The sequence below is a fragment of the Primulina tabacum genome, chromosome 11 (assembly GCF_025594145.1).
Source record: "Primulina tabacum isolate GXHZ01 chromosome 11, ASM2559414v2, whole genome shotgun sequence".
Taxonomy (NCBI): Eukaryota; Viridiplantae; Streptophyta; class Magnoliopsida; order Lamiales; family Gesneriaceae; genus Primulina; species Primulina tabacum.
Window position 1 is genome coordinate 33,130,571 of NC_134560.1, and position 13,872 is coordinate 33,144,442.

Below are 13,872 nucleotides of genomic sequence, written 5' to 3' on the forward strand. Positions count from 1 at the left end.
ATAAAATCGGCAAACGTTTTACCAACCTAAAACATTATTTGAAAAGTATAGCTCATACTATAACCTCTCAAAAACCACTCATAAACATAAATAAAAGTCATAAAATATCTTTAACATAATTTAAAATCATAATTCATAACTAGTGCGAAAAACTAGCGTCGGTCCTCAGGTTATGTGCACCTTCAGTCAAGTCAGATCAACCATCAAGACTCCATTAACATTATTATCATAATCATCTGCATCAATCACACCTAGTGAGTCTAAAGACTCAACAGACCATAATCTTGATAACAAGTACTACAAATACAGATCACATACAACAGTGCAAATACTTGCACTTAAAATAGTGTTTTCATGAAGCTGCATAAACTTTAAACAAAAACATTTTCATGAACATTTTCATCAACTTTAAACATAATCATTTTCATAAACTTTTTATAATCATTTTCATATCATCCTCAACATATTCATATACATATTATCATCAACATATACGTATTTTTTTCCTTTCGTTGAATTCAGATCGTTATTTGTGACTTTCGTGTCCGTCTACGTGTTGGGCGATGGATCCACCTACATGTAACCACAGTACTGGGCGGCGGGGACATCAGCGACACTCTCAACCGTCAACTGAGCCTTGGCCTTACGTATTAACATATCATCATATCAAGTCATTGGAAATACGATCGTCGGGCTTCCTCTGGGGCCTTCTCCTTTAGACGGGCTCCCTCTGAGGTCTTCTCCCATAAATGGGCTCCCTCTGGGGCCTTCTCCCGTAAACAAGCTCCTTCCGGGGCATTTTCCCTCACGACATCTACAATCATATCATCGTATTCGTATCAATGAAAATACGATCGTCGGGCTCCCACTGGGATCTTCGCCCTCACGATATCTCCAACATATCATCGTATTAGTCATAATTACTTCACTTCCTTAAACGATTCGTATTCTCATCACTTTAAAAAAATTAAACATGCATATAACGTTTTTCTTTTAAACCAAGCATGCAACATGTCTTTTAACGTTTTCGTTTCATCATATGATCCCATAAACATTTAAAATAATAAATCATAACATATTAAATCATAAAATCCATAAACATTTAAAATAAACATTTTAACATGTTAAATCATGGCATTTGAAATATCATTTTGACATATTAGATCATAAACATGGAAAATAAAATTTTTGACACATTAAATCATAAACATTTAAAATAAACATTTTAACATATTAAAAATCCATAAACATTTTAAATAAAAATTTTAACATCATAAAAATTTATAAAAGTTTAAAATAAATATTTTAGCATATAAAGACCCATAAACGTTTTATAATAAATGTTTTAACATATAACGATCCATAAACATTTTTAACATATTAAATCCATAAAAAAAATTAAATACATACTTTAACATATAAAAATTCATAAACATTTAAAATAATCATATTAGCATATAAAACAGCATTCAGGACACTTCCATGACGTTTACTATTTTCGGGTGTAAAATTACTGTTTTACCCCTTGACGTAAAATTTCACGTTTTTGACATTTTCTTAATTTTATTGACTTTAACATGTCCCAAATAATTATTTAAGTTTACATGAATTTTCTCATATTTTTATTTAGCCTAAATCGAGGACTTTTAAATTAATATTTAAATATAACGTATTAATGCGTTTTAAATCACGAATAATTTCAAACTTTAGTATAAAATTCCCAAATTACAAACTTAGGCTTTTAATAATTATTTGAGCTTAAATATTATTTTTCATAATTTTATTCCGCTTAAGTAGGCGTTTCAATTAATTCTTTAATTAACGTTTCGTGCGGCGATTAAATCACGGATAAATACAAAACTCATTATTTTGATCCCAAATTTTAAACATGACTTTTTTATTATTTATTCTACCCTTGGGAGCCATGAACCATACCCGTGGACCCATGGTTCCAATTTTCCTTTTAATTTCCGAAATAATGAGACATTATTGAACACACCGAGCCATCTCCCAATTTACTTGAGCCATGGTCGAGCCACCTCAAGCCAAACCCGATCCAACCCACCTAGTAACCCTCCTGACCAACCCTGACCCATAGAACCTATCCCTAGCTCACTCAAACCCTGCTGGAAACTGACCCAATTGCATGCATGTGTGTGTGTGAGGTGTTCTAGTTGCACTAGGACTCCTAGCTAGCCTAGGGCTCTTCCAGTTGAGCCACTGCCAAGCCACCATGACCTTAACCGACCCTGAACCACGCCCAGACCCAGCCCAGACCAGCACAAGCATTGGACCCCGCTCAGCGAGCCACCAAACAAGCACAGCAACTGCGCGCTTCCTTGCTTCTAACGGTTCTCATGTTTCCTCTCGAGCCAGCAGCCTCCCAAGCCTCAGCAGCCCCTGCCCAGACCCTTGTGCACCATATTAGGACCCTAAGGACCCAGCCCAGCCCAGCCCAAAGCCCCATGTCCGAGCCCCTACATCTTGCGCAAGCCACACACCATGCGCGTCCCCTTCATGCTCTCGGGAGGGAGTCCTAGCCACACCCCTGACTCATACACAGCCCTAGCCAGCCCTGGTCCCAGCCGAACCCAAGACCAGCCACTATCTCCCTTAAACCGAGCCCTTCAAACCCCATGACAGAAAGTTTGTTTCGGCTGGTGTTCTATTCATGTTGTGCAACGTTTGTGGTGATTTCTATGACTGTAAAACTTGTGAAAATCATCATTGATCATATCCTAGTCGTGACATCCCCTTGAACAACCATATAAACATGTTTTAAATCCAATATCAAAGGTTAAGCACAAGCACATGCATAGTTACGAAAATTATGATTTGTGTGACTTGATTTCATTCAAAACATAATCCAAAAAAATACTATGGTGTGATAGATGATTTAAAGAAAAAATATGGCATGCCTTTTGCGTATTTAACGCACGTTAAAATATTGACGATTGAAGAACGACGACGAGGGAACGACGGCTTGAAAAACTCTATCAAACTTGATGATTTTCCCTTCTACCTTGTGTGTGTGCGTGTGTTGTATATTGAGAGAAAAATGTTTGGAGTTTGTAGGGGAAGTGGGCGTGACAATTGAAGGTGTGGGGAAGGGTTTTGGGGCTTTAAATAATTAAACAAAACACTAGCAAAGCTTATGCCTATTAGAGAAGTTAATTAGGCCCATTTAGCCCATTAATGTTTAATTAAAATATTAAAAATAATTTTGCTTAAATAAGTTTGTGAATTTATTAGCCGGGTTGCCAAAACATTTGTATTTTTGTTGAAAATCCAACACAGATAAAATTTACGTTCCGGCGTATAAAATCACCTCAAAACCCCTATTTTCAAAAATAATAAAAAGGATCAATCATATTTTAAATAATTAAAAAACAATTATTTAATAAAAACATTTTCTATTTTCCAGCTCTCATTCTCCGTTCCTCGATCGTAACTCAAATAACCTTTAAAAATACATTTTAATGCAACCATGCAGAAAAATATATTTTAAACATGTCAATATGCACAACATAATTAATTTATGCAATTAAAACAATTAATTGAAATACACAAGGAATTTAATAACTCGTATGCATGTGGTTCGCGTGGACCTTCAAATTTTCGGGGCATTACAAAACTGATATGAACCAAACCGATGATATTCAAACTAATGAAAATAAAAATGTTCTACAATTGGAGCAAAACTAATCCATCCTCACTGGTGATCGCTAATACTTCAGCACTACAACAAATGCTTAATGAATACTCCATGCGATTTTAATTTTGCAATTAGAAACATAGAAGAATGACAAAGCTATTTTAGATAGCAGTTGAACAGAAGTTATGCGGGAAAAATTGAACCAGATTGATAAAAATAAAGTTTGGTACTTAGTTCCTAGGATGTATCATCAGTCCGTTATAAGAACATGATGGGTTTATAGAAACAAACTGCACAAATATATAATTTTGAATAAGAAAAAAGTAAGATTAGTTACACAAAGATTTAGAGAAAAAGAAGGCATAGACTTTGATGAAACTAGGGATGGCAACGGGACGGGGCGGGGGCGGGTTTGCCATCCCCATCCCCCTCCCCCTCCCCATCCCCGTCCCCTAATTATATCCCCGCACCCATCCCCGGATCTACCTAATCGAGGAATCCCCGTCCCCGAACCCGCGGGGATAAAATCCCCGTCCCCGTCCCCGAACCTGTTTGAAATACCCGAATATATTATTGTATTTATATATATATATATATATATATAAGAATTATATTTTATATATATATATATATTTATATATGTTACTGTATTTATATATATATAACTGTATATGTATATATATATGTTATCGGGGCAGGGTTTGGGAGGGTTTGGTATGGGGATAGGATTCCCAAACCGTCCCAATATATTTCGGAGATTTTTAAAAATCCCCGAACCCGAAACCAAACCCATTAACATATCCTCGAACCCGTCGCATTTCGGGTTTTCCCCACGGAGCCCCGAAACCGCGGGGAAAATTGCCATCCCTAGATGAAACATTTGCACCAGTATCCAGGCTTGAGGAAATTAGAACATTTATTGTTAATTCTTCTTTAAAAAATTCAAATTATTTAAAATAGGTCAAGATTTAACTTGTGAATGGACTCCTACAATAATATGTATATGTGGAAAAACCTCCAAGATTTGTTAATCATGCCTTGTTGAATCATGTTTTTAGACTAAGTAAAGCTTTGCATTGATTAAAACAAACAGAACATGTTTGGTATGACACATTATTACATTTTGTTAAGAATTTATTTACTTTTGTTAAGAATGGTCATACATTGTGTTGGGTTAAGCGTGCATGGGTGAGAGTAGTACTAGGATGGGTAACCTTCTGAAAAGTTCTCATGTGTCAAGCTGCTGACGTTGTGTCGCTTGATCTGGTTGGCTAAGTGGGCCATAAACTAGTGAAACTAGATCTTAATGGGTAATAATGTCTTTGCTGGTGACATGGCCGACGGTAGAGAAAAAGTAAGACTGATCTATAAGGGATATGAGACAGCACCAACAGATAGACACGCACATTCCCGGACTCATGGGCATAACAGCTCGACCTATTAGCATCCAAGTAGGTGCACTCTACGTTGCCACAAGTATAAGGAAATAAAGTTGTGCTTTGGCTAACAGCTATAACTTTTATTAGTACGCAACCGATATGTTTGCTAAGCACAACTGATCTTAAAGATCGAATATAATAACAATAAATGTTTGTGCTAGTGCTCGAAATAGAGCCTGAAAACTATAAATATATCTGATAAAGCATGAGCTTTTGTAAAATTTTAAATTTATAGTTCGTGTTAGTTGCTCAAGTTTTGTGATCATCAAAAAGGGGAGATTGTTGGAATATTTCATGTTTGTAATCTTGATTTTGATGTTAACAAAACTTGTTATTTTGTTTCTAATGAATTTACCTAAGTGCGCAGAAGCTGAAACTGATCAGGATTCAAACTGATTAGTTATCGAGCCAAAACTGAAGCTATCAAGACGAAAACTAAAAGCGCCACCTAATTTCTCAAACTGAATCAGTTCAACTGATATATCAAAGATCAGTTCAACTGATTGTCTAGCAGATAGGTGGTTAAGCAGAAGACCTTCAGAAGCCCGGCCAGCTGATGAAGAGCTCAACTGATGAAGAGTCCAACTGACCAGTTCAACTGAAACAATGAACTCAGTCTAGCTGACGAGCCAACTGATTTCACCAAACCAGTTCAAGATCAATTCAACTGACCATTTCAGAACATCAGTTAAGAATCAATCAGTTTACAGAACACGACAAGCGTATTCAAATGGAATGGAATCCAGCTGTTCGCATTGAGGAAAAGCTTTTGTCCAGTCAAAGGATAATAATGGACGTTGCAGCAATGCTTAAAGCCAAAAACGTTCCAGAATGGTTGTCGGAAAGTACAAACATATTTCGAGGAACAGATTCAAATTACAACGAACATATTTGATGAGTCTTGGTGTACGGTCTCATTGCATCTATAAGTACCAGACCAAGATCATCAATATACAAGTTTTTGGAAAAATATACAAGTGTGAAAATCGAAAGAAGAAGGGCACACATAATGCACATCAGCTTACAAGAAGCAATCACACCCGATTTGAGGGAACACTTCAAAGTGTTATCAGCTTAGATTAATAGCACAATTCCCTCAGTGTGTGAGAACACTTCCGTATTGTATTCATAGATCAGTTTTTACACACACACACAATCACTCACATACATACAGAAAATAGAGAGTATTGGATAGCTGAATGAGTCTTGCACAAAGACAATAAACTTATGTATGTAGTCTTTGGCACATAGACATTAAACAAGTGTTGGCTGGAATGTGTTGCCTTCAGTCTAGGCTAGGAGTTCAGTTAGGCAGTAGTGTAAGTCCTAAGCTGAGTGGGTTTGTACAAGACATTGTATAAATCAAATTCTTCTAGTGGAACCTACCCGAGGTGGTAAAAGGGGTGACGTAGGAGCAGTTGAAATCTCCGAATATCCATAAACATATCTTGTATACTTAATTGTTTAACTAATATTTTCAAAGTGATTTGATCAGTTCGAGTTGCTATCAGTTCAGTTCTTACCATAACTTAACAGATATATGCAAGAACTGATCCCATTTATATCAGTTAATCAGTTTACACAAGTTAAAAGGCTTTCAAACTAATTAGCTTTCTTATCGAAAAATTATTTCGAGTATTTTTCGCTTGGTTTAAAACCAAACTCGATTTAATTCATCGGTGTTTACATTCTTAGAACACGAGCTATTGCAACTCATTGAGAATATTGTGTTTGAAGCACCCTCGCAGGTGTCAAAATCGATCCATCTGATTCCATCGGGGAATGAAGAACTGATATAAGTTAAAGATGGTCTATTGCCTAAGACATTTGAGACAGTACAAGAAGTTGAAATAATGGAATTATCCTTGTTACAAGATATAACAACAGTTGAGCAGAATATTGTTGTAGTTGTTGAAGTTCAGAAAGATGAGCAGATCATTCAGGATCAACCAATTTTGATGATTGATCAAGCAAGTACTTCCTCTACCAGTCAAGCACCGGATCTTCAGCTTCTCATTACTCCACCGCCTATGGGATCCAAATATCTTCCAAGAATTATGAACTTTCCAGAACTAGAGATCTCATAATATCACATATTTGTTAGAATCAACGCCAACTTGACTTTGATTACATCCATTTTGACAGTCTTGAAACGAAGTCAAGTGATCACTTCATATAATGTTGAGAATTTCAGACATAAAATGCTCAAGGATTTTTCTAATGTGTCTAAGCATGTGCTCGGCCTTTTCACGCAAGTGGAATACATCAATAAAACACAAGCTACTGCCAACACTAACCTTGGTGGACAAATTAAAGTCAATAATTTTCAGTTAAACTCCATGATTGACAAGGTGAACTCTCAGCTTACCTGAAAAATGGATGGAATAAGTTCTCAGCTAGCTGAAGTGCTTCAAATTCTTAAATCCCTCGATGGTATTAACAAAAAAAGGGAAGTGGGCCAAAATAAGTTTGAATCTAGTCATTATGAAGAATTCTCTCGTAAGAAAAAAGCTTTCAAGTCAACTAATTCCAGAAAGCCCTCGAGGAGTTACAAAGAACATCACAATAGATGGTGCTTCGATCAAAATGTCTTTTATATGTTTTATTATTTGAAGTTATATATGAATTCATTCTTCCAGTTTTACGCATAATTTGTCAATCACCTAAAAGGAGAAAATTATTGGATCAATTTAATTTTGGTGATTTAATAAAAGACTACTGATTGCAGATTATATTTTAATAAAAACTATCCAAACTGAATTTACAAGAGAAACTTATTATCTATATGTTGATGTTTCTCAAGTCGAACTGATCACAAAGCAGAACTAGTCTTCAAAGCTTAACCGTTATTAAAGCGATACTAATGGAAAATCACTGATTAAGGGCTACTAATTCAAATATCACTGATCAAATCATCTTATTGAATTAGGCAGACTATTTGACGGATATTCTCTGAAGATTTTCAGACATTTTTTGTTAAGGATCAGAGCCCTATTGATTTATCGGTTAAAATCTTCACAACATCTTTTCATTCCATTAAATGTCAGATTTCATGCACACTACAAAAATTATACTATCTTTCAGAAAGGACGATCACATGATACAAAGACGTTTATGTTTTGAAATTACTATCTGATTCAAAAAACCAGCTGTTGGAATTGAAGTCTATAAATATAAATTGTGCTATTTCGGTTATCTTTATTTACTCTCAGTTTGATAACCAAATTGTTGTTTCACTTAGTCATTTTCTGTGTTCAAATCGTTTCAGTAATTCTTTTTCCACGCAGTATCCAAATACTGGTTTTTTGTTACCCAACTGATCGAGAATTACAATTCAGTGTTGCTAACCTAACTGAATTTACTTGCATATTTTAGATTGTTTATTCACTCTTTCTAAATCAATCTCTTAATCCTAATAAAAACATATTGAAGAGCCGATCAGTAACTGAATAATTTTCTCATCATTAAAACATAACATAGTTTATAATTCTCATCATTAAAATTGGACATGAGTTTATAAACTTATGTACTCTAATCAACAAGCTATCGGTATAGATTAAAAAATATATAAAATTATTAACCAATTTTTTTAAAAAAAACTCAGGGTATCCGAATTTCAGCGAACTAATCCACAACGGTGATCTTTCCCCTTAAAGCGTAAATCCAGATAATGTCACAGCCTATAAGTTAGTGAACAATTTTTTTCTTGAATTAATGACGCTGTTATCCAAAAATAATAATAATTCACTCATTCTCCAAAAAATCGAACTTCAACATTTTAAACTCCTAAGATTATTTCTAGATTATAAAAAAAAATTATCCTATTTAATTATAAAATCAGACCAAATTATAAAGTACAAAAAATCTTGTGAGATCGATCGTCTCATAGTTTAATTTTAAAACACGGATTTTTGACTAGACTCAATTCATAAAAAAATAATATTATTTTTCTAGTACATATAAATAAAATTGACTAATCTCACAAATATTGATCCGTAAAACCATCTCAAAAGATATCAACTCATAGATAAAAACTTGTGTGAGACAGTCTCACAGGTCGTATTTTGTGATACAGATCTCTTATTTGGATCATCCATGAAAAATATTACTTTTTATGCTAAGTGTATTATTTTCAATGTGAATATCGGTAGGATTGACACGTCTCACGTATAAAGATTCATGAAATAATCTAGACTACTCAACTCATACAAAGTAACAACACTAATCCCATTCACCCATTATCCTTCCCCTTTAAACCTGTGTCGCCTACACACCGCAACAAACATTTTGAGAACAAGGCGAATTACTCTCTGAATGGAATTCCCCCTCTATTGATCGGAATTTGACTGGAAGATTATCTCAAGCGTCTTCAGGTGATGATTATCACGTGAATTTGAATCTGGTTGTTAATTGTTTGCTTTTTCAATCGCTGGATGATTTGGTGGCGTCAATCGTTATTTATCGTTAATTCTTATTGGTAATGGGGTTTTGAAGGTGTTGATTTGATTCTTACAAGGAATTCTGAATTTTATCTCATTGAATCAAATTATCAGCTGAAGATTGAATAATAGAAAGCGACAGAAGATGCCTTCGTCTCTGCTATCGCCAAATCCAGCTGTGAATCCCGACAGATCAGCCACCAGGAGGAGGAAGAACAAAATTCAAAGGGAAGAGAGCCTCGGCAATATCTCTCAGCAGCAAAATCCGCCTATTCAATGGAAATCAGACGCTCAGCAGCAAATCTACTCCTCGAAACTTCTACAGGCGCTGCGGCAAGTCCGCGAAGGCAACTGCTCGCCGGCTCAAAAATCCGCTCCGAGGCGCGTGCGAGAAGCCGCGGACAAAGTCCTGGCCGCCACAGCCAAAGGCCGAACGAGGTGGAGCCGGGCCATGCTCACGAACCGGCTGAAAATAAAGTTCATGGAAAAGCATAACATCGCGAAGCGGCAGCAATCGGTCATCACCGCCGTCACCCGTGGCAATAGCCGGTCGACGAAGAAATCGAAGGTCAGGATCTTGCGCCTGAAAACCAAGAGTTTACCTGCTGTTCAACGCAAGACGCGCGTTTTGAGCCGCCTGGTTCCCGGTTGCCGGCAACAACCGCTGCCCGTGGTGTTGGAGGAGGCTACCGATTACATCGCGGCGCTTGAAATGCAGGTACGCGGACCTGCATTTTTATTTAACTTGATATTTACTCTTTCTTTAATTTAATATTTATTATTATAGTATATGTTATTAGTAATCCACATTTCCGATAAAACTAAATCGATCCAAAACGATTTTGGTTCTGCTTTTGGTTTCTGATTTGGTTATGATTTGAATTGATATTTATTTTTCTAAAATTTAGCGAGAAAAAAACATTGGACTATAACGTGAAAGTTTTAAAGTTAATTATTTGATAATTAAATTACATAATATTGTAAAATATATAACTATAAATAAATAAATAATGGATCAAATTTAAAAATTTATAGTTTAATTACACATATTAAGTATACTACAAAATTTTAAAGTCTAAAATTAATTTACGTTTCCCATTACGATTCACATGGTTCTGATTCAGATTTTGAAACCGTAACCAAAAATCGATTTAAATTTCGGTAAATTAGTTTCATCCAGATGCTATTATTTGCTAGGTACGAGCAATGACGGCTTTAGCAGAGTTGCTTTCTGTTTCTGGAACTGGTTCTGGTTCATCTTCCTCCAGCGATGGGCATAGCCATCCCTCCTCAAGCCACCCTCCCACTAATTGATATGTTTTTTTTTATAAATATTTTTTCTTCTGTTTTTTTTTTTTTTGGGAACTGATTTAATATGGCAGTACACATGTCATTTTTAACATTTCTATTTTCATATCTTAATGTGTATATTATCACTTTTACATTCCGTCTCCACTCTTACAATTATCTTTAAAAATAAAAAAGAGAGAGGTGTTTTCGATCTTTGTAATTCTAGACATTTATTTGATATATGGTCGAAATGCAAATATATGATGATATGGTAAACGCAAATCCAAAAAAAAAAAAAAAAAGAAGAATTTAACAAGTTTTTGTAGCAGTTTATTTGATAGTACAAGTGTCAAGTGTGCAACTTTTTATTATTTGTTTTGCCAGAGTTTTATAAGAAATTTTACGTTTGCAATTAAAAATTGAATTTTGTTTCGATAAGTTCAAAAAACTAGCTCAGCTTTGGACCAAAATCGAAAAAACGATTGGTTGCAGGTTTCCCATATGATACCATAATCGAAGTCTCCCTTGCACAGTTTTAAATTTAAATATCGTTACCATCAACGTAAAACATCGAATATATCGATTTATAATTACAATTAGATGGGAAAATCGTTAAAAAAAAACGTACTTTTCTATGATGCACCGAATGAAATTCAGCTGAAATAGCTTTTAGCATACATTCACCTCTTCTTCTTTTTTTTTCCGATGAACTACGTTCAATAGAGGATAGGGGATGTTGGAATATTTTAGTTTTGGTAATGAGAACCAAATTGAATACTAAAGGTAAACTGGATTTAGTAGTCCATCTGATTGATAACCTAATTGATAAATCAATATGAAGATACCGTGAGCTAAAATGATTCTGAGTCGAATGATTTAGATCCACCGAATATCTATCATTCAGGATAAAATCTTTCACTTTCCCGATCAATGATTAAGGATCAGAGTCAGTTGTTTAAGCTTTCTGTTTTTCACCGATTAGTGATTAAGGTTCAGAGCTGCAGTCAGAATTCTGAACATATCATAAAAGACTACGACTTAGCAACAAGGACATCCACAATCATGAACGAATATTTGGAACATGTTAACGTTGCCAATTGAAAGTATAAATAAATCAGTTGACTTGAATCAAGATACGGTTCCGACTCTCAATCATACAAAGTAAACTGATAGTATATCGATAAAGATTTTAAAGCCCAACCGAAAGTTAGCACACCCAGATAATTCATTATCAGATCAGTTAAATGATCAATTTCGTGCTTGAAATTTTCAATACTATTTGTAATTGAAAGTAAAATTCTTACTTCTCAAATTCTTTAAATCGGATTTTATTGAAAGTTTCAGGCAAGCAGTATTTAATTTCTGTTGAACTGAGTGATTTCAAAGTGCTTGTAATTATCAAAGTTTTTTAGTACAAGCCTTTTGTGAGAAATTAGGGGTGACATAGGAGTATTGAAATCTCCAAACATTCAGAACCAATTTCACATACAGTTTACTATTGCATTTTACTCAACATTTCTCGCCCAGTTTTATTGAGTTATTTGTTCAACCATATTTGGCAAGCTTATTCCGCACAGGTCAACTGATTGACTTGCTAAAAACCTTACTAACAAGAATAAAATTTCAGTGTTGCTACCTCAACCGAAATATTTTTTGGTTAAATTTATTCAATCCCTCTAAATTCTAGTTTTGATCCTAACAAATGGTATAAAAGCAGTTCATTCTTGTACCTTAACAAAATATCTTTATGGAATTATTCAGTAAAATTACAATCTTCTCTAAAGAAGATTTTGATGATTAGAAGATCAGGATGCAAACTCTATTAGCTGCTCAAGATGATGATGTGTGGTTCGTCATCATTGATGGAACAACAAAGATATTGAAAGCAAATATAGCTATAGCCATCGCTGAAGGTGCTACTTAAATTATGGAATCTACCAATAAGCATGTATTTGACTTTAGCTTAACCGACTTTACACGAGAGGACCTTGTTAACGCATTTTATGACATGGTCGATGAGTACCAAGGACTTTCTCAATCATTCGAGGAAATTAAAATTAAGCAAAGTGACATGCCAGACAATAGAACTAAAACTGACTGGGAACAATCTAGTGAAATGTTAAGTTTGAAAGCAAATACTACTAAGCTGAAAATTTAGAATGAGATAATACATTATGAAAACTAGAAAGTTAAATCTAATAATATGAAGCTAACTAAACTAGTTTCATCCTGAAATAAGTCCTCATTTATCTTAATTTGCATTGCAGAAACCTGTTGGATACAAAATCAGTCTCGATTTTAGCAACAAGGACAGCATTCCTGAGAAAAGTACTCAACAAAAATTAAATGCGCAAAGGGAAATGTATTCACTTTGTAATATCCAGTATGGTTCATGAATTTCAAGAACATATTCATCAAGTTTCCAAGCATATTGAAGATATGAGCAAAGGTAGAAATATTGGTGTTGGTTATATACATGAGAGTTCTAATGCTAAATCAAACTGGAACCCCATTCAAACCAGTCTAGCCAAGCAAAACTCAATGAAAGGCAAGTCTAACTTATACATTAATATCAGGCCAGTTCAGAAACGATATAGGCTAAACAATAAAGTCGGAAAAGGTAAACAACATATGATTTCTACTGCACACAGAACACACCACACACATGAACACACACAATCTATTTGAAACACAACAAGTGGTCGATCAGTTAAACTGATCCAAGTTTGGGTTCCAAAAGGACAGATCCCGTCTATGACCTAAGTATGGTACAAAGAGTTATTCTTAATTTGTGATTGTAGGGCACATTAACTGAACTAATCAATGATTCGGTTTGGTACTTGGACAGTGGATGCTCAAACACATGACTAGTGAAGCCAAACTACTATCAAAACTAAATCAGTTTGCTGGACCCAAGATCACATTTGGAGATGTTTCTCAAGGTATAATTTTTGGTAAGGGTAAGCTTATTTATGGTAACATTATCATTAAAAAGATATTACTTGTTGAAAATTTTAAATATAATTTTATCAGCATTTATTCAGTTGGA

At 34.7% G+C, this 13,872-nt stretch overlaps 1 protein-coding gene across 1 annotated transcript; it reads left to right on the top strand.

Annotated features, from left to right (window-relative positions):
- Positions 1-9,299: 9,299 nt before the first annotated feature.
- On the top strand, positions 9,300-10,980 carry LOC142518137 (transcription factor bHLH148-like). The gene is made up of 3 exons (XM_075620833.1): positions 9,300-9,467; positions 9,648-10,251; positions 10,731-10,980. Exons 2-3 carry the CDS (start codon positions 9,679-9,681, stop codon positions 10,845-10,847), a joined length of 690 nt encoding a protein of 229 aa, XP_075476948.1. The 5' UTR covers positions 9,300-9,467; positions 9,648-9,678; the 3' UTR covers positions 10,848-10,980.
- Positions 10,981-13,872: the final 2,892 nt, after the last annotated feature.

What these genes read in the sequence shown, in the direction of transcription:
- LOC142518137 (XM_075620833.1), top strand. Translation starts at nt 9,679, where the DNA reads ATGCCTTCGTCTCTGCTATCGCCAAATCCAGCTGTGAATCCCGACAGA. An exon ending in TCGCGGCGCTTGAAATGCAG is followed by an intron (nt 10,252 to 10,730) that starts GTACGCGGACCT and finishes ATTATTTGCTAG; the next exon opens with GTACGAGCAATGACGGCTTT.